The sequence below is a fragment of the Canis lupus genome, chromosome 20 (genome assembly GCF_011100685.1).
Source record: "Canis lupus familiaris isolate Mischka breed German Shepherd chromosome 20, alternate assembly UU_Cfam_GSD_1.0, whole genome shotgun sequence".
NCBI classification, from domain to species: domain Eukaryota; kingdom Metazoa; phylum Chordata; class Mammalia; order Carnivora; family Canidae; genus Canis; species Canis lupus.
Window position 1 is genome coordinate 44,903,731 of NC_049241.1, and position 18,250 is coordinate 44,921,980.

An 18,250-nucleotide genomic window follows, 5' to 3' on the forward strand; every position below is an offset into this window, starting at 1 on the left:
CACCCCACAATGTGAAAGTGCGTGGATGGGGGTGTTTATCCTCATTTCGCAGATGAGCAGGATGAAGCTCAGACCGGAACGATTAGTCCCGCTAAGCAGCGCGACGCGGATTGGCGAAAGGACTCCTATCCGGAGAGCCCCCTGCCCCCGCCCCCGCCCGGGGTGGAGGGGCAGCCTCTGCCCCTTTAAGAACGCCCCGCGGAAACAAGCAGGAAGGGGGTGGTGCTTGCTCCCGCGACGGATGCGCCCTCGGACCAATGGGTGCCGCAGTCGCAGCAGCGGCGGCCAATGGGCACGGTGGGGGCGGGGCCGGGCGCCCGAGCCTGGTTCCCGAGGCGCGGCGGCCGCGGCTGGGGGCGGGGAGGGGGGCGCAGGACCCCAGGCGGGGGTCCCGGAGCCGGAGGCACGTGTCCCGGGGCGCCGGCAGGGTTGCGCCGGCTGGGGGCGCTGCCCAGGCCGGGGCTGGTCTGGGTGCCGGGGCGGCGGGGGCTGGGGCCGATGGGCGGGGCCAAGGGCCGCCGGGGGGAGGCGAGCCGGGGGGTGCGGAGGGTCGGAGTGCTAGAGGGGGCGCGGCCCAGCGCGGGCGGCCGGGGGTGGGGGCCGAAGGGGGCTGAGGGGAGTGGGTGGGGGCGGTGCTGGCAGAGAAGTGCAGGGCCGGGGCCCCGAGGGTGCGGGGGGTCGGGGGCCCCAGAGTGGTGGCGTCAAACAGGCATGAGGCGTTGGGAGCCTGGGTGGGAGGTTGACGGAGAGCCAGGTCGAGGCGAGGGGTGTCTGGAGGGCGTAGGGTGTTATGCGATTGGGAAAGGAGCGTATGGGGACATCAGGGTGTTTACGGGTCGACTGAGCGGCTCTCGGGGGAGCTGCCCGGGTTGGGGGCGGTGGTTGGGGGAGGGGGGAGAGCGAGTATGCGGGCGCAGGGGATTGTGGGGGTGGGGGCAGGGAGGGTCTCAGAAAATGGGGCTGGAGCCCGGAAGGAGCAGGCAGGTGAGGGTTAGGGAGATGCTGTGGGTTAGGATGATGGCTAGGCTCTACGACCTCCGAGCTGGGGGCCTGGGGGAGAGGGGGAGTTCTTGGTAGCCCGAGGAGGGGGCTGTAGAATGTCGTGGGGGTCTTGACCACTTCTGTACAGGAGGCTACTTGGAGAGAGTGGTCAGGAGGCTCTAGGAGAAAGGGCTCCCAGGGAAGGGTTTGAGCCAGGGTCCTTGGTATTGGGGAAGTGGCATTAGAGTCGGTATGGAAAGAAAAGGCTTGGGGTCGTGGCAACCCTTAGGAGAAGGGGCAGCTGGAGGTAGGGAGTCCTGGTAAAAATTCAGTTCCCTTTGGGCTCTAAAAGTAGACTTCCTGAGACTTCAGTCCCTCTAACAAAATCCCAGTACCCCCTCTGGGCATTTAATCAGTTAAAGCCCCAGGTTCAAATTCTGTCCCTTGCAGTTGCCTTGCTATGTGACCTTGGGCAAATGGCTTTGCCCCTCTGGGCCTCAATTGCCTTTTCTGCAAGATATAGTGTGGAGAGGGGAGTGTTTCCTACTTCTCTGGGTATTTGTAAAAACTATAAAATAATTAGCTGTAATAACAGTTATTATTGTTTGGGACTGATTGATGCTCAGGGTTTGATGTGTGGGGTCAAGCCCAGGTTGTTCTTTACCCACCGTATAGATGAGGAAATTAAGGCCTGGAGCCTCCAAGTCACATAGCAGATGATTGGCAGCATGGTGAATGGATGCAGAGAGGAATTCTTACCCCATCCATTCCCCCCACCAGGGCCAATTCCCGTCCCCCCAGCAGCATGGCATCCTGTGCTGAGCCCTCTGCCTCAGGGCCTGAGCCCACTGCCCCACCGCCTGCTGGGGTCCCACCACTTGAGGACTTCGAGGTGCTGGATGGGGTGGAAGACGCAGAGGGCGAGGAGGAGGAAGAGGAGGAGGAGGAGGAGGAAGACCTGAATGAGCTGCCACCACTTGAAGATGTGGGGCAGCCTCCACTGGAGGAGGCTGAGCAACCTGGGGCCCTGGCCCGAGAGTTCCTGGCCGCCATGGAACCTGAGCCCGAGCCCGCCCCAGCTCCGGATGAGTGGCTGGACATCCTGGGTAAGGAGCAGGGGTGGCTTGGGTTGACCCTAATGGCCTGGACAGCTCAGGATCAGAAATGACCTTGGCCTAGGCCCTCCTCTCCCCTGAGCCTCCTTTTCCCCTTTCTGCTATGAAGTAGATTGGAAGTTAAACATGTAATCACGGTGATCGCCAGCCATCGGCAACTGGTTGAGACACTTCATATTTAAGAACCCCTTTCATTGTCACATGCACACACGCACATGCACATTGTGTTATGTTCCTGTTTCCCAGAGCTGCTAAGAGCGGCTCAGAGAGGCTTAGTCACCTGCCCAGGGCCACACAGCCAGTATGTCAGGTGCTGGCAACTCCCAGCCCCCACTGCTGCTTTTTTAATATTTGTCTGGTGAGTACCTGTCCCCTGAAAATGTGTCTGGGGGTCAAATAGATCTGTGAACATCCTATTTTGTTCAGTCCTCTGTCTGGCTCATTGTAACTGCTCAGAGAAGTCCTGCAAGGAAGAAACTAGGGGAACCCACACACGTGGCCCACCATGTGCCCCATGATAGCAACTCTGGAAACTAGAGAAACATATTGCTACTGGTGCTGATATCTAGTATGTTAAATAATGTTAGAATCTGCTAATAAATGTAGCAGTAAAACATCATTAATCGGATCACTGATACTAATATTAAAGCAATAGTATCATATAATACTGATACTGATAACACAGAATTGTTACTAATATCATCTCTACTGCTAATAGAAACGTTACTTCTAAAAATAACACCAGGTAGTATTTACTAAGCACTGGTTCTGTGCAGGGCCTGTGCATCATATTTTAGCTTCACAGTAACCCTCTGATGTCATTCTTACCATATTCCCATCTTACAAATGAGGAAACTGAGGCTCAGAGAAGTGGAGGTGTTTGCTCAACAGACAGCTTCCTTTGCTATATTAGAATTTGGGAAGGTCTTCTCTACTGTTATTAAGAGCTGCCATGCTGTGCCTCTAAGCACAAACCTGACTGTGCATTTATATTTGAGCCAGCTGCTTTCTGAGGTCAGAATTTGGGCTTCCATACAAGGATACTGAGGCCTTGAGAGGGCACGTGATTTGCCCAGAGTCTATCCTGATGGCTGCTTGTAACCCTACCAGCACATCCATCATTAGTGCCCAGGAACTTAAAGACACAGGATTCCTAGGGACCCACTAGATCAATGGTTCTGAGACCAGATATGGGGCATATATAAGCTGGGGAGCAGTACAGAAATTTGGAACATTCTAGAATATTCCAGAATATTAATAGATATTTCCCTGTCCCTCACCTTCAGTCTAAGGTCTGTTCAGAGTTATGGTATATTCCAGACTAGAATAGTATAGAATCCAGGTAAATGTCAGAATATGGGTGATTGCAGGTGATATTACGATGACAGGCCTCACAGATATAAGCCCTCGCTTGTCTCAGTGGTTGTTGTGGGATGACATTGGCTATCTTTGTTTTGGGGGTACCTTGAGTGGATTCGTGAAGGCCTCATGCATGCTCAGTGGCTGTTGGCCTTTGATTTACGGGGGCATGGAGGAAAACATGGGCTGTGAGGCAATTAGGGGCACTTTGCTTATAGGTCTTCTCGCTCTGTTTAACTTTTAAATTTGGTGACATTGTGCTTTGGTAGGGACTCACTCCTGGTGTCACAGGCACTCTGCTAACCAAGCAAAGTGCTCATTGGGTGTCACCAGGGGGCCCCCTGATGACCCCATTTCATGGCGAGGTAAACTGAGGCCCAAATGTTGAAGGGCTGGATTGGAGCCAGGAGAGGGAGTGGAGGGTGGCTCCAGAGTCTTTTCTGGACATCCCTGTCAGCCTGACTCTGCTGGGCAGGAGGACTTTTCTCAGCACTTTGCCTTTGCTATCTTAATTTTCTTAAGGTAATGGTCATACAGGCAGCCATTATCATCACCCTTTCATGCCTAGTGTCCCGCCAGGGACTATCCCAGAGGCATGGGGTCACTTATCCAGTAAGTGGCAGGGCAGCTGTTTGAGGCTCAGCAGGGTGCTGGAAGAGGAGTGCTTGGGGAGCAAGCACCCATCTGACCTGCCCAGTGACAGACTGCTTGTCCCTGATTCCCCGACAGGGAATGGGCTGTTACGAAAGAAGACGTTGGTCCCAGGCCCACCTGGCTCGAGCCGCCCAGCTAAAGGCCAGGTGGTCACTGTACAGCTGCAGACCTCGCTGGAGAATGGCACTCGGGTGCAGGAAGAGCCAGAGCTGGTGTTCACCTTGGGCGACTGCGACGTCATCCAGGTGGGAGGGGGCGAGGGGCCTGGCATCTGGCCTGGGGCCCAGTGGAGGAGGCCGGGGCTGCAGCCTGGAGGGGGAGGAGGTGGGCTGGGGGGCGGGGAGATGGTGGGGTCAGAGCAGGAATGGTATTGCTACTCTGTACCTGAGCCTGACTCTCTTGCCCCCACATATCCAGGCCCTGGATCTCAGCGTTCCACTCATGGATGTGGGGGAGACAGCTATGGTCACTGCTGATTCTAAGTACTGCTATGGCCCCCAGGGCAGGTGAGAACCTGTCACCAGCAGGATCCCTCCCTGTGGGGGACCCTTTTGCTTACCAATTTTATAGAAAAAGAAACAGACTTAGGCAGGGGAAGTCACTCATAAAGTCAGGTAGCTCATGGGTGGCAAGTCACTTCCCTTTTGCTTTACTGAGGAGGGGGTGACGGTGGGGCCAGCTCCCAAGTCTTGAGCCTTTTCCCCCCTGCTCCCTAGCCAACCCAGTATGACGGGTTCATTCGTGGTGGCCGCTGGGTCTGAGTGCTGCTCTTGCCCCATCCCCCAGCAGGAGCCCATACATCCCCCCACACGCGGCCCTGTGCCTGGAGGTGACCCTGAAGACTGCCGTGGATGGGCCTGACCTGGAAATGCTCACAGGCCAGGAACGTGTGGCTTTGGCCAACCGGAAGCGGGAGTGTGGCAATGCCCACTACCAGCGGGCCTGACTTCGTGTTGGCGGCCAATTCCTACGACCTCGCCATCAAGGCCATCACCTCTAGCGCCAAAGGTGACTGCCACATCAAATCCCCCCACCCCCTGTGAAGGCATCCACTAGTGCCAGAAACATCAAGCCACAGAGGGCTTCAGACTCAGAATGTTCTGGAGTATTTCAGAACAGAATATGGATAGATGTCCAACTATTCCTAACCTTTAGGCTAGGGTCCACTGTAGACTTGTGTGGTATGTCCCCAATCAGTGGAATGTTATAGAACTCAGGTAGGTGTTAGAATGTGGGTAACTGTAGATCGTGTCAACTATGTGCCCTGTGGTTAAGCCTTCGCGTTGCTTAGGCTCTATCTTACAGACCCTTCAGGAGTGCCCTGAGGATGGTGCTGGTCTTGGCCCCTGTTAGAGATACAGAAACTGAGACGGGAGAGGCTTGAGGTACTCTGAGGAATAGATGGTGGAGGCCCCGCCCCCAGGATCTCAGAGCCTCTCTCCCCAGTCTCTTGTGACTGAGGTTCTCTGAGGCCCTCCCCACCCAGTCCCCCCTTCCACCAGGGCCTGGGTGACACAGTGTGTGGGGAGCCTTTCCCTGGGGGTAGAAGCCAGCTGGCCCTCCACATGGGTGGCTGTGGGGGCTTGGCAGCGTGGTGACCACTGCCATGGTTGAACGCCATCCTCCCACAGTGGACATGACATTTGAGGAGGAGGAGCAGCTCCTACAGCTGAAGGTGAAATGTCTGAACAACCTGGCGGCCTCACAGCTGAAGCTGGATCACTACCGTGCAGCGCTGCGCTCCTGCAGCCTTGTGCTGGAGCACCAGCCTGACAACATCAAGGCTCTTTTCCGCAAGGGCAAGGTAAGCTGCAGGCTGCAGATGGATGGACCACGAGCTGTGGGCAGATGAGCATAAGCTCCAGCTGGGCAGGCTAGTTCCCCCCAACCTAGGACAGTGGGGCTGGTTCTAAACTCTGGATTTGAGACAGGCATAGGTGTCAACCAGCCAAGCTCTCTGGGGTACAGGTAGGGATACTGAGTCCCAGACAGGTGCTGGGGTGTGGCCTGAAACACAGCAATTCATTGACTGAGGCCAGACTTGAACCCTAGGTCTTAGGTTCCCTCTTATACCTGACACTACTTAGCGGCCCTTTGGTGACTGCTCTTTGCATATAATCCTCTGTGGTTCACTTGTCTCACGGAGTGAAAGCCAAGTCCTCATGGCAACCCTTGGGGCTCTGAGTCATCTGGTCCTCCCACCATCGCCTTCTACCTCTCCTCTTTCTTTTCTCCATTCCTGCTCAGCTTTCTCACTGCTTGCTGCCCAGGCCAGGTCTCTTCCCACCCGAGTGACTTTGCACAGGCTGTGCTCTCCACCTGAGATGTTCATACGTCGGATCCCCCCATGGATCCCTCTTTCACCTCCTTCAGGTCTTTGCTCTGATGTCACCTCCTCAGGAAGCTCTCCCTGCCGTGCCCACCTGACCCCCCTACCCCGTCTTCATGTTTTCCGTGTTGCCGTCAGCACAGGCAGGCGTCATCGTGGCTGTTATGTCCCTTACTAGGAGCTGGAAATTTTGTGTGTTTCACTCACTGGTAAATCTCTAGCCCTGCAAACAGGGCCAGGTACACAGTGGGAGCCCAGTAAGTGCTATGGAATGTAGGGATGAATTTTGCCTGTGTAGACTTGATCATAATTGGTTTTGCCCCATCTCTGTTCATCCCCACCCCTGTGTCTGTGTGTGTTTTGGGGAGAGGTTCAGCACCTTTCAGCAGTAAACTGAGGAAATTGAAATACAAGCAAACTGTAGGGGCAGCCCCGGTGGCTCAGTGGTTTGGTGCCTGCCTTGGGCCCAGGGTGTGATCCTGGAGACCCGGGATCGAGTCCCGTGTCAGGCTCCCTGCATGGAGCCTGCTTCTCCCTCTGCCTGTGTCTCTGCCTCTCTCTCTCTCTTCTCCGTATATTCTTATAAATAAATAAAATCTTTAAAAAAAATAGTGTTAAAAAAAAAGAACAAGCAAACTGTGGGTCACCTAGCCTGTTTATGAGAGGCATGAATAGGGCCTCCTTCCAACCAGCATTTTTTAAGCACTTGTGTGCAGGGGTCTGTGTTGAAATGTGGAAAGAAGATGCCATCTCTATTTTTTTCAAGGATCTATAATCTTGGGGGTAGTGGGATTATCTGATCATGTAGCCTCACACACATTTACATTGCCGGTTTTAGGTGACAAAAATCTACTCAAACAGATTCAAGCAAGAGGAGGAATTAATAGTTTATAAAACTGTCAAGTACCAGGGTCTTGCTTCAGGCATGGCTGGATCCGGGTGTTAAACAATGTTGTAGGGATGCTTTGCCTGACTGCTGTAGGTTTTCCTCTCATGGTGACCAAGATGCTTCTTCCTGTCCGCTCAAAAGTTCAAGGCTTCCATCCTCCCTGCTTAGTATCTGGTTTCTCAGTGACACCAGAGTAGTTCCGGCTGGATCTCATTGGTTGGCTCTGAATCATTCACTGTAGTCAAAGTTTTGGAAATGTTCAGTTGGCTTCTTGAGCCAGCCAGGGTTGAGGCCACCACCCAGGTTTCCTGCAAAGGATGAGACTGACATGCAAGGGAAGGAGCAGATTGGGATGACACTGAACCCAGTGGGCACTCATGTAGTTCTGAGGGCTTGGGAAAGATATGAGGGTGGCTGGATCCCTGGGGTGATTGTTGGTGATAGATTTGGGACTAGTCAAGGTGGCCAGGAGCCTGGCAGAGCTGAGCCTTTTGAAGAAGATCATGGTCTCTTGTGATGCCATCCATCTCCTCCCACAGGTGCTGGCCCAGCAAGGGGAGTACAGTGAGGCCATCCCCATTCTGAGGGCAGCCCTGAAGCTGGAACCTTCCAATAAGGTGAGCAGAAAGGAGGCAAGCTTGGGTCTTGCCCTGCCATCTGGTGGTCTTCCCCTTGTCCTTTTGGCTGCGGCTCTCCCTATGGTGCCCCAGCCTGGGCAGTGACAGCGAGGGGGTGGGTGGCCAGAGAGCCCCAGCCAGCTTGCTGAGACTCCCATCACCCCTGCATAGGTGGTCTGGGCTCACCTCTCTCCCAAAGGAGTCCCAGAGCCAAGGGTGCCACCAACATGGCCAGTATCAGCAAACTCAGCTTTTCTCCCCAAATCTTCCAGTGTTCTGGCCACCTTGTGCTCTGCCCCATCCACTGGTTACTTAGGGAGATAGAGGTGGCAGTCCAGTTTGCTGATGCCCAGGGTGGGGCCGATGGAACTTTTATGGCCCAGTGGTCCTAGCCCCAAAGTGACTGGGGGCACCAGAAAAGCAGCACATCAGAAATGATGGTCAGGTTGGCTGCTTCCACTGTGTGTTCTTAGCCAACTGACACCCACCTCTTGTAGACGATCCACGCAGAGCTATCGAAACTGGTGAAGAAGCACGCAGCCCAGCGGAGCACGGAGACTGCCCTGTACCGGAAAATGCTGGGCAACCCCAGCCGGCTGCCTGCCAAGTGTCCTGGCAAGGGTGCCTGGGTGAGCGGGGGCTGGCAGGCACAGGGATGCTCTGAGAGGAGGGGCAGGGGCTAAGGGCGGGGCACACCACGTAGAAGGAGTTTCTTCATTTTGCAAGCATTGTCAACTGGGCTGTGTTGGACTACACGGTACACAGAGAAGCCTCAGCCCCATGCGGCCAGGGCTAGAACAGAAGATGGAACACAAGTTGGAGGGCCCAGGGTGGGGAATGATAGCTCTTCCAGAGGGGAAGGGGAGGTGTTCTAGAACAGGGGACATTTGGCTTGAGTTTTGATGTATGAGTAGGAGTTTTGCCAGAAGGTGGGAAAGGCATTGTCAGGCAGTGGTTTGCTGGGAGGCCTGTTTGGACCATGTTGGTAGCTGAAGCCCGGGGTATCCATCTTGACTGCCCTCCAGCCTTCTCTTCCCTCCCCTTTATCCACAGTCCATCCCCTGGAAGTGGCTCTTTGGGGCGACTGCTGTTGCCCTGGGGGGCGTGGCTCTCTCTGTGGTCATCGCTGCCAGGAACTGACCACCCAGGCGGCCACCACCCCCTCGCACACCATGGACCCCACCCCGCGCTCCCTAACTTCCCCAGGCTCCCTGTCTACTGCCCTGTCTGATCTAGCCCCCTCCTCTGGGGCGAGAGCAGTGAGGTGTGGGGGCCATGTGGCCCCAGTGAGCCAGGAGGGACTGTGGCCCTATAGGAGGAAAGTGAGGCAGGGCCTGGGCTTCATATCCAGCCAGGAGGGAGGGGGCCCTCATTCCTCCAGACCCAATTCCCACCCCCACCCCCTTGGGTTAGGTCTCAACAGAGGCCAGTTTCTCCTTCCCAACAGGCCTGGGGGCAGCCCTTTCCCAACTCAGTCCCTGTCCAAGCGTCAACCCCTGCCCACACCGCCTGCTGCCCTCTGTCCAGGTTCTCCTTCTGACCCCTCCCGTGAAATAAAGCCTCCTACCCCGCACTCTGCCGTCTCCAGTACCTTCTTCCACTGTCACTTGGGGCTGGGCCAGAGATGGCCCATGTCACATCCAGGGCCACGGACCAGAGTGGAGAGTGTCTCCTCTCAGGCCACCGTGGCAGCAGACCTGATTTACAGAGGGGGAATGGAGGCCGGAGAGGTGAGGTGATGCGTTCAGGGTACCCAGCTGGATCTCGCAGGAGTTCACACTCAGCTGGGCTGGTTCCTCCACTTTTCTTGTCTCTGTTGCCCCATCTGAAAATGGAGATCCTGACAGGACCTAACTGGGGATGGTGCTGAGACCTCAGTGACCACAGGGGGCTGGCTACTCTGCAAACTGACAGCTCCAGTCTGGGTAGCAGCATAGCCAGTGCAAAGGTCCTGGGGCAGGATTGAGCCTGGTGCATTCAGAGTGAAGAAGAGTGTGTGGTCAGCAGAACTGGATCCTGCAGGGACTAGGGGGAAGGGTTGGGGTTGAAGCTAGGAGTTCCCCTTGATCTCCTTTAGTTTTTCCCCCAACCTGGGGCTGTAGGTGCTTTTCCCATACATGCTGCCACCAGAACAGGCAGAGCCAGTGTTCCAACTTCTGTCAGCACAGCACCTGAGGCCCATCTCACGGCTTCATCCTGCCTCCGGGAAAGGGGCTCTTTGGGAATAGGTCACCACAAGGATCTGTCCTGCACCTGTCTCCTAAGCCCAGGAGGGAAAGCCACTGGCCACAGCCACCCAGTAGAAGGTAGCGGTTAGGCCTTGAACTTGCCTGCTCCTGGCCCCTGCTCTATGAGCCATCAGGATGACTCTGGACACAGATCTGTGGGTAGCTTGAACCTGCTCCTCCTTTCTACACCATTCAGTCCCTTGAGGGTTGTACTTTATACTCAGACAGGAGGGGGCTCTGTGGGTTGTGCTGCCATAGGGGCTGTGGGTTGGCCAAGTTTGGGGGGGCAGAGTCCCAGGTAGGATACCCCCTCCTCAGCCTTGCTGACCTCAGGCTAGGAAGCTGGCCTGGACTGATGACCGTGGGCTGGCTAGGGTGACTTCCTGGCCTGGGTTGTGAGGGTCATTGCTGCCACCATCCCCAAGTACTGCTTATGTGCTGGCATGGCACTAGTCTACCAGGGACCCACAGTGGCTTCATTTCTGGGCCCATTCTTCACATATTCTGGAGACAAGTCCTATGTCAGGTAGGTATATTGTGAATATTTTTTTCATTCTGGGGCTCACTTCATTTTCTTAGAGCAGATGTTTTAAATTTTGATGAAGTCCAATTTACATTTTGCTTTTCTACCATTCTGTGTGCTTTTTGTCAACATTTGCTGAACCCACTTTGTAGGGATTTTCTAGGCTTTCTTTTAAGTGGTTTATGGCTTCAGCTTTTCCATGGAGATCACGATTCACCTTCAGTCAATGTTTGTATACAATGTGAGGTTGGAGTTCAGGTCCATTTTCCGTATAGCCTATCCAGTTGTTCCAGGAACATCTGTGGGGAAGACTTTCTTTTCCCTAGTGAATTACTGGGGCAGTTTTGTTAAAAATCCATTGATGACAAGTGTGAGTCTTCTGGCCTCTGTTCCATCCTCAGGGCCTCTGTCCTTTTTGTGGGTCCCTTATTGGGTTGCATGCTCTCCTGAAGGCTGTAGCTTTTTAGTAACACTGGAGTCAGGCTTTGCTCCAAAGTTCTTTTGGTTGTGCCCATTATTAGCTGAGCAGACCAAGGCCCAGAAAGGAGGGTCCCATCATCTGGAAACAAAAGGCAAGATTAGGCCCAGGTCAGCCTGCCTTCAGAGCCCATGCTCTGACCACCAGCCAGTTCTGCACCTCCTTACAACTTCTAGCTGGGAAACAGGCAGAGAGGCTTTGAATGCCATGGTCAGGAGTGTGAACTTTAGTGTATTTATTCCCTTGGTCATTCCATCCTCAATGGTCTGAACGGGGCGGGGGGCAGGGTGTCCAGGATGAGGGGCATGGAAGTTTCTTTGAAGACCCAGGAGTCCTTTGGCAGGCGTGAAGAGTGCTCCTAGGACTGGCATGGCATGGGCAAAATTGTGTTGGCGAGGCAGTATGTGATACATTCAGAAGACAGCTAGGATGGATTTTTCTTAAATATGAAAACACATACCAGTGCCTCTCGTATACTTGGACTTAGGCTGTGACTCAGCATGGCCCTGCCCTTGAGGGCTGCAGCTCACAGTGGGCTGTGAATTTGAAGTGAGCATGATAGAATGAGGTGTGTGTGTGTGTGTGTGTGTGTGTGTGTGTGTGTGTTTGAGTGAGTGAGTGAGTGAGTGGGAGGGGAAGAGAGCAAGCCTTCACATCTGAGCACTTCAGTGGGGCATCCTTTGCATGCCTCTATGTCATGTCATTGTTAAAGGATAGCCTCCTGGGTCACCCAGTGTGGGACCATTAGGTCCCTGACTGCCTGTGTCCTCTATTTCTCATGGTGGAACTCGCCTTCATGCTTTTCCATCTAGGTTCAGGGGTAGGTCTGCAACCCAGGCTTGACCAATCAGAACATGGTAGCCCTCTGGCCACAGTACTGGCACCAAGATGGTCATGTGGCCCACAACAAGCCAATCAAAGCCTGCCCTGATACTTCTGGAGCCAGAGGGCAGTAGGTACTCTTCTTCTAGGGGCTGCTGAGCTGGTGGATGATGGCCTGGTAGTGCTGTGATTATCTTTGTTCCTACAAAGGGACCTAAGAGTGAAGTCTACCCAGAGAGCAGAGCTGAGAGAGACGTGGACACGTCCTAGTGACCCCATTCAGCTCCTGGAGCTAGCTGGACCTGGAGTCTGTCATTTCTTTAGTCTTTTGAGCCAATAATTGTTTTTGCCTGAGTCAGTCTAGATTTTCTGTTGCATGTGGGTGTTTAGAGGAGGGGGATCTGCCGGGTTATATCAGTTTTGTTCTGTGGCCTGCTGTGTCCTCCTCGGGGAGCCTCCCTCACTGGGCAGAGGACAGAAAGGAGTGATCATAAATGCTTGTGAACAGATGGGTGGGTGGAAGAAAATTAGCACGGAATCCGCAGTCACCTGGGCATGGAGGTGTTTGAACTGACATGGAGAATTGTCTAGGAGTCTAGCAAGCACACAGGCTACCTTTGAGGAACAGTTCAGATGGCCATCACTACAAACTGTTCCCAGGTAATGCTAGGCCTTACCTTCTTCATGGCTCCTGGTGAGGATGATGCAGCTGATTCATGAAGCAAAATGGCAGTTTGGGGGGCACCAGAAGGCCTTACCTGATGTAGATCAGCAAAGAAATAACTAAGCAGGCCTAGGTTGTCCAAACGCTGCACATTCCCAAGAAAGGACTGGCCCTTGATCTGTACCTGGTAGGTCAGGTCAACCTTCTTGGGATGTCCTGACTGATCATCTGTGCTAACAATATAATTTAGGGTGGGGCTCTTGGTCCCATAATTTCACCTTGACTTGAGGTCAAGCACATGGGTGGTCAGCCCTCCTCCCCAATAAAAACCCTGGACAACCAGGCTCGGGTGAGCTTCCCTGGTTGGCAGTAGTCTGTGAGTGTTGTTGCAGAGGTTGCTAGGAGAATTAAGTGGTCCACACCTGGATGCTTGCCTGGTTTCTCCTGGTCTCTGCCTTAGGCACTCTTCTCCTTTCACTGTGATTAACCGTAGTCATGGATCTAACAGCTAGACTTGCTGGATCTGAGATGCCCAGCTGAGGAAGCAGTGGAGCAGGCACAGGACCCTGGGGCTGCATGTTGGCTGCCCCATCAAGCAGAGGGGGTGTTTCAAAGTGAGTGTTCTCATGGGTCCTTGCATTCCCTCTGCTACAAAATAGTATATTTCAAAGTCCTTAAGGCTCATTTGCTGAAGGAGCAACAGAGCTGGTAGAAAGCTGTGGGGCAGGTGTGCAGAGGTGTGGCTCCAAGGGCTGCAGGCTGCAGAAATTTTAAGGTGTTCCTGAGATTTCTCATTCTGCATCATCACAGGACAAGAAGTAGGACAGATCTCACTCCTGTGATTATGTTGTTATTGGGCACAGTTGACTGAGATATGGAGATAATCTGGGTGGGCCTGACCTCGCTGGTTACAAATGAGGAAGGTAGAGAGACTTGAAATATGAGAGGGATTCAACATTCAAAATTATCCCTCTCAATAGAGGGAGGCTGTCTTACTGAGGTGGAGGGGGGGCATGTGGCTAGCACCTATGAGTGGCCCCCAGCTGACAGCCAGGAAACAGGGACCATAGTCCTACAACCACCAGGAAATGAGTTCCACCAACAACCTGAAGAAGCTTGGACATGGATCCTCCTGTTGAGCCTCTGGATCTGAGGATGCATCCCAGCCAACACCTTGCTTGCCAGCTTCATGGGACCTTGAGCAGAGAATCAATTAAAACATACCAGACTTCTGACAGAAACTGTGGGATAATAAATGTTTGTTGTTTTAAGCCACTAAGTTTGAGGTACTTTGTTATGCAGCAGTAGCTAACAAATACAGATCTTAGCAATAGCTGTTCGGTAGCAATTGCTGACTAATGAATGGCAGGTGTTCATCCCAGTGTGGTTTAAAAGCACATAAGCTGCAGACAACATAGATAGATAACAGAAAGGGATTACGTAGATAAGCTATTGTAAACCCATTAATAATAATGATTTCCATGATGATGCCATTTGCCAATGGTCCAGGACCAGGCTCTTGTGTAAATGCTGTGATTATACATATTTTACGATATGAGCACACCGAGGAGGACAAGACATGTCCAGATATAGGGAATGAGCAGCAGACCAGGATCACTATTCCCATTGTAGAGATAGAGCTTTTGCAATAAGCTTGCCAGGTGGAGTATGTGTTCACGGGCCATCCGTTAGTGATCAACCAGCTTCCTGGGGTCCCACTGGGAGCCACTGGGACATTAAACATACAGCGGAGAGATGCTCATTACTAAGCAGCACGGCCCATGGTTGCAGTGTTCTTTTTTTTTTTTTTTAATTTTTTTTAATTATTTATTTATTTATGATAGTCACAGAGAGAGAGAGAGGCAGAGACACAGGCAGAGGGAGAAGCAGGCTCCATGCACCGGGAGCCCGATGTGGGATTCGATCCTGGGTCTCCAGAATCGCGCCCTGGGCCAAAGGCAGGCGCCAAACCGCTGCGCCACCCAGGGATCCCTGCAGTGTTCTTAATTCTCTCTTTTTTGCGGGGGAAGGGAGAGAGAGGGATGGGGAGGGGCAAAGGGAGAGGGAGAGAGAATCTTCAGCAGTTTCCACCCAGTATGGAACCTGATGTGGGATTTGATCTCACAACCCTGAAATCATGACCTGAGCTGAAATCAAGTCAGATGCTTGAAGAACTGAGCCACCCAGGTGCTCCCTCCTCTCTTTTTATTTTATTTATTTATTTTAAAGATTTTATTTATTTATTCATGAGAGACACAGAGAGAGGCAGAGACATAGGCAGAGGGAGAAGCAGCCTCTCTGCAGGGAGCCTGATGCGAGACTCAATCCCAGGATCCGGGGATCATGACCTGAGCCAAAGGCAGATGCTCAACCACTATTTATTCATGAGAGACACACACTCACACACAGAGAATGAGAGAGAGAGGCAGAGGGAGAAGCAGGCTCCATACAGGGAGCCAGATGTGGGACTCGATCCTGGGTCTCCAGGATCACGCCCTGGGCTGAAGGCAGCGCTAAACCACTGAGCCACCGAGGCTGCCCCTGCCCTCTCTTTTTAAAACAACATTTAAGTATTCCTACACCTAACGTGGGGCTTGAACTCACAACCCTGAGATCAAGAATTTCATGTTCCCCCTACTGAGCCAGCCAGGTGCCCCTGTTCTTAATTATCTTCTCTTCAAGCCTCAGTTTCCAGAAGGTAATCCTGGATGCCAAGCACTGAACCCAGAGCTGGGGGCATTTTAAGCACTCAGTGTTACTACTGTTGTCTGTGAGCTAAATCCACAGAGGCTCAGAAAGGGGTCATGCCTTTCCCAAAGTCATACAGTGAGCTGGTCAGCCTTCAAAGCTGGCTCCTCCCATGTTCTCCATTCAGCAGTCCAGCTGTCTCTATCCTCCCCATCATTCACTCCAGACTGCCCATGCCTCACCTAATCCTGCCCTTCTGTGATCCCTCTGGGCAGTGCAGTCCTTCTTGCTCCAATATTTACCTGGCCTAGCTCCTGGGTAAACCGCTGGGCCCAGACAGTGGGCAGAGGGCTCAGTGTGTCTGAGCAAGTGCTAGCATCTTCCAGGTAGGAAGGACTGATCCCAGGTGAAGGATAGAGGATTCCAGAGCCTTGACCCTAGGCTTAGGCAGGCTGGATGTGAAACCTTTCTAAGTCTCATTCTCCTCATCTACAAAATGGGCTGATAGCTGTGTTGTGAGAATTAAATGTCATTTATTCATTCAACACATTTCCTGAGCACCTACTCCATGCTAGGTCCTGTGCTGAGGGTGTTCAATGAGGAAATATAGGGAAAGGGACCCAGGTGCCTAATCAGGAGGGTTCTGGGTCAGAAAGATATTAAATTCAAGTTCCAGCCAGCCTGCTCGCCGGCGGTGCCACTGCCCTTGAGTGCTGCCTCACATCTCTTAGTTTCACCTTTTGTAAATGGAGATATTAACGGCAGGTATGGGAGAGTGTTTCAAGAAATCTAGCATTGCCTCGGGCTCAGCAGTTTATGGTTAGAGGATCAATGGATAATAGTGCCAACTTGGCAGTGGTGAGCAGAACTAAGGAGGTCACTTTGGTAGCGATATAACAAGGTCTTTGAACTTCACTTTCCTCTCTTAGCTCAAAATCTTCATCCTATGGTTACTGTTTGTAATTAGATTGAAGGGAAAGAGAAAAGTCATGAACTTCCTGTAGATTAGGAGACCCAGGAGTCCAAGAGAAGCTTGCCTGGGCAAGTCAGTGCTGTTTCCAGCCTCAGTTCCCCCACTGATAGGATCAGAGATTGATAAAATCTCTCAGCTCCTGTGAAAAACAATTAAACACAGAATTACCATAGGACCTAATAATACCTCCTAGGTATAGACCCAGGAGAAGGGAAAATATTCAACCATACAAAAACTTGTACATGAATTCACGGCAGCATTATTCATAAGAGTGAAATGGTGGAAATATCCCAAATGTCCATCAGTGGATGAATGATTAAACAAAATGTGGTCCATCCACACGATGGAATATTACCCAGTCATAAAAAGGAATGAAACGTTGATACATGCCACAATAGGACCCGCCTTGGAAACATCAACCTTGAAAATAAAACAGCCAGTTATTTTACCAGCAAAATGGGTTTTATTCAGGAATAGTAGAGGAATTGTAACTTTGGACATGAAAAACTATAAAACTATTGGTAGAAAAGGAACAAAGGATATGAAACATTACCTTACAGAAAAGGAGGAATTTGGGAGGGTCTCATTTGGAGGAAAGCAAGAGTTCAAGGTAGTGACAGTTTCTCATTGGCTGAGTGGTGGCAGGTTATCATCGGCTCGGCCAGGAGAAAATCATCCTTCATCCTGCTGGGGTAGCAAAATAGACTTCTTCCTGTTGGGGTTTGCATTTGACAATGAGTCAGGAGGGCACAGAGCTCTCTCTTCTGAACTCCTGACTTTATTTATTGAGAGAGAGAGAGAGAAGGGGCAGAGAGTGAGGGAGAAAATCTTAAGCAGGATCCAGGTCCAACTAAGAGCCCTGCACGGGGTTTGATCTCACAACCGAGATCATGACCTGAGCCGAGATAAAAAATCTGACACTTAACAGACTGAGCCATCCAGGTGCCCCCAACTCTGTTTTAAATGAGGTTGCCTTCATTCAAGTTCACAAAAACATCATGCTGAGTCTTTCACGGAGTGCGAGTCACAGCATGTCAATGATATGATTTCATTGATACGAAATGTCCAGAATAAGTAAAATCATAAACACAGTAAGTAGGTTAGTGGTTGCAGGGGCTAGGAAGTGGGTTTGGGGAGTGACTTTGGTGGGTAGCTGTTTTCTTTAGGGGTGATGAAAATTTCTCCAAATAAGATAGTTGTAGCGGCTGCACAGCATTGTGGATGTACTAAATGCCACTGAATAGGACACTTTAAATGCATTGAAGTCATGATACATAAAATGTTTTCTTAAAATGGGAAAGGTGCACAACCGCTACGTCTCAGGAACCTTGAGGATACAGAATTTTATTCTATTAAAACTATACTCTTATCATGAGCAAACTTCACCGCCTCCCCAACACCCCTAATACCCTAACAACCCCGGCAGGAAATCCCATCTACTTACCTTACGGGAAGCTCCACTAGTCCAATCCAGCGTCCAACGCGCGCTCGGTTTGCATAGCCACGCCCACTCACCGGCTATTAGCGGCCCCGCCCCCCACGTGTTTTGCACCAGCCCCGCCCCCTTCACGCACTGGCTACGGCTCTCGACAGAAACCAGGGACGGAAGGCTTGGAGAGACCTCATAAATAATGCATCACGTCAGCGGCCAGTGGGGTGTGGCTTCGACCCTCGCCTGGCTGAGCCAGGGTCATGAATTATGCATATAGAGGCGGGGCCTGAAGGTGTGCGCGTGTCGGGGCGGAGTCCCGGCACGGAAGTGGCCCCCTCTGGTGCCTTGAGAGGTGGGGCCATCCACGCTTCATGAATATGCAGCACATCGGGGCGGTGACTGTGTGCTTCTCCAGGCCCATAGGGGGCGCGATCTGCGGCACTCATGAATAATGCAACAGTCGGCGGGCCGTGCAGAGGTGACTGCAGGCTTCATTAG

The 18,250-nt window shown here is 52.4% G+C and overlaps 2 protein-coding genes and 1 long non-coding RNA gene across 3 annotated transcripts in view; 2 read left to right on the forward strand and 1 right to left on the reverse strand.

Moving 5' to 3' along the window:
* Positions 1-301: 301 nt before the first annotated feature.
* Positions 302-9,517, forward strand: FKBP8 (FKBP prolyl isomerase 8). Its single transcript, XM_038566805.1, is given in 10 exon segments — positions 302-403; positions 1,762-2,087; positions 4,185-4,354; positions 4,527-4,615; positions 4,896-5,052; positions 5,054-5,117; positions 5,741-5,913; positions 7,867-7,944; positions 8,442-8,573; positions 8,998-9,517. Coding segments are annotated over 9 exon segments (1,251 nt in total). The 5' UTR covers positions 302-403; positions 1,762-1,786; the 3' UTR covers positions 9,085-9,517.
* Positions 9,518-15,240: 5,723 nt separating this feature from the next.
* LOC102153688 lies at positions 15,241-18,244 on the reverse strand. Its single transcript, XR_005375005.1, has 3 exons — positions 17,765-18,244; positions 16,874-17,032; positions 15,241-16,459 (listed from the first exon to the last, which is right to left on the reverse strand). It is a non-coding gene; the product is annotated as an uncharacterized LOC102153688 (long non-coding RNA).
* Positions 18,015-18,250, forward strand: part of ELL (elongation factor for RNA polymerase II) — a 79,265-nt gene continuing 79,029 nt past the window's right edge. Inside the window, exon 1 of the mRNA XM_038566807.1 lies at positions 18,015-18,230. Coding sequence (XP_038422735.1) covers positions 18,204-18,230 — 27 coding nt within the window. The 5' untranslated portion in view covers positions 18,015-18,203. The remainder of the gene's footprint in view (positions 18,231-18,250) is intronic.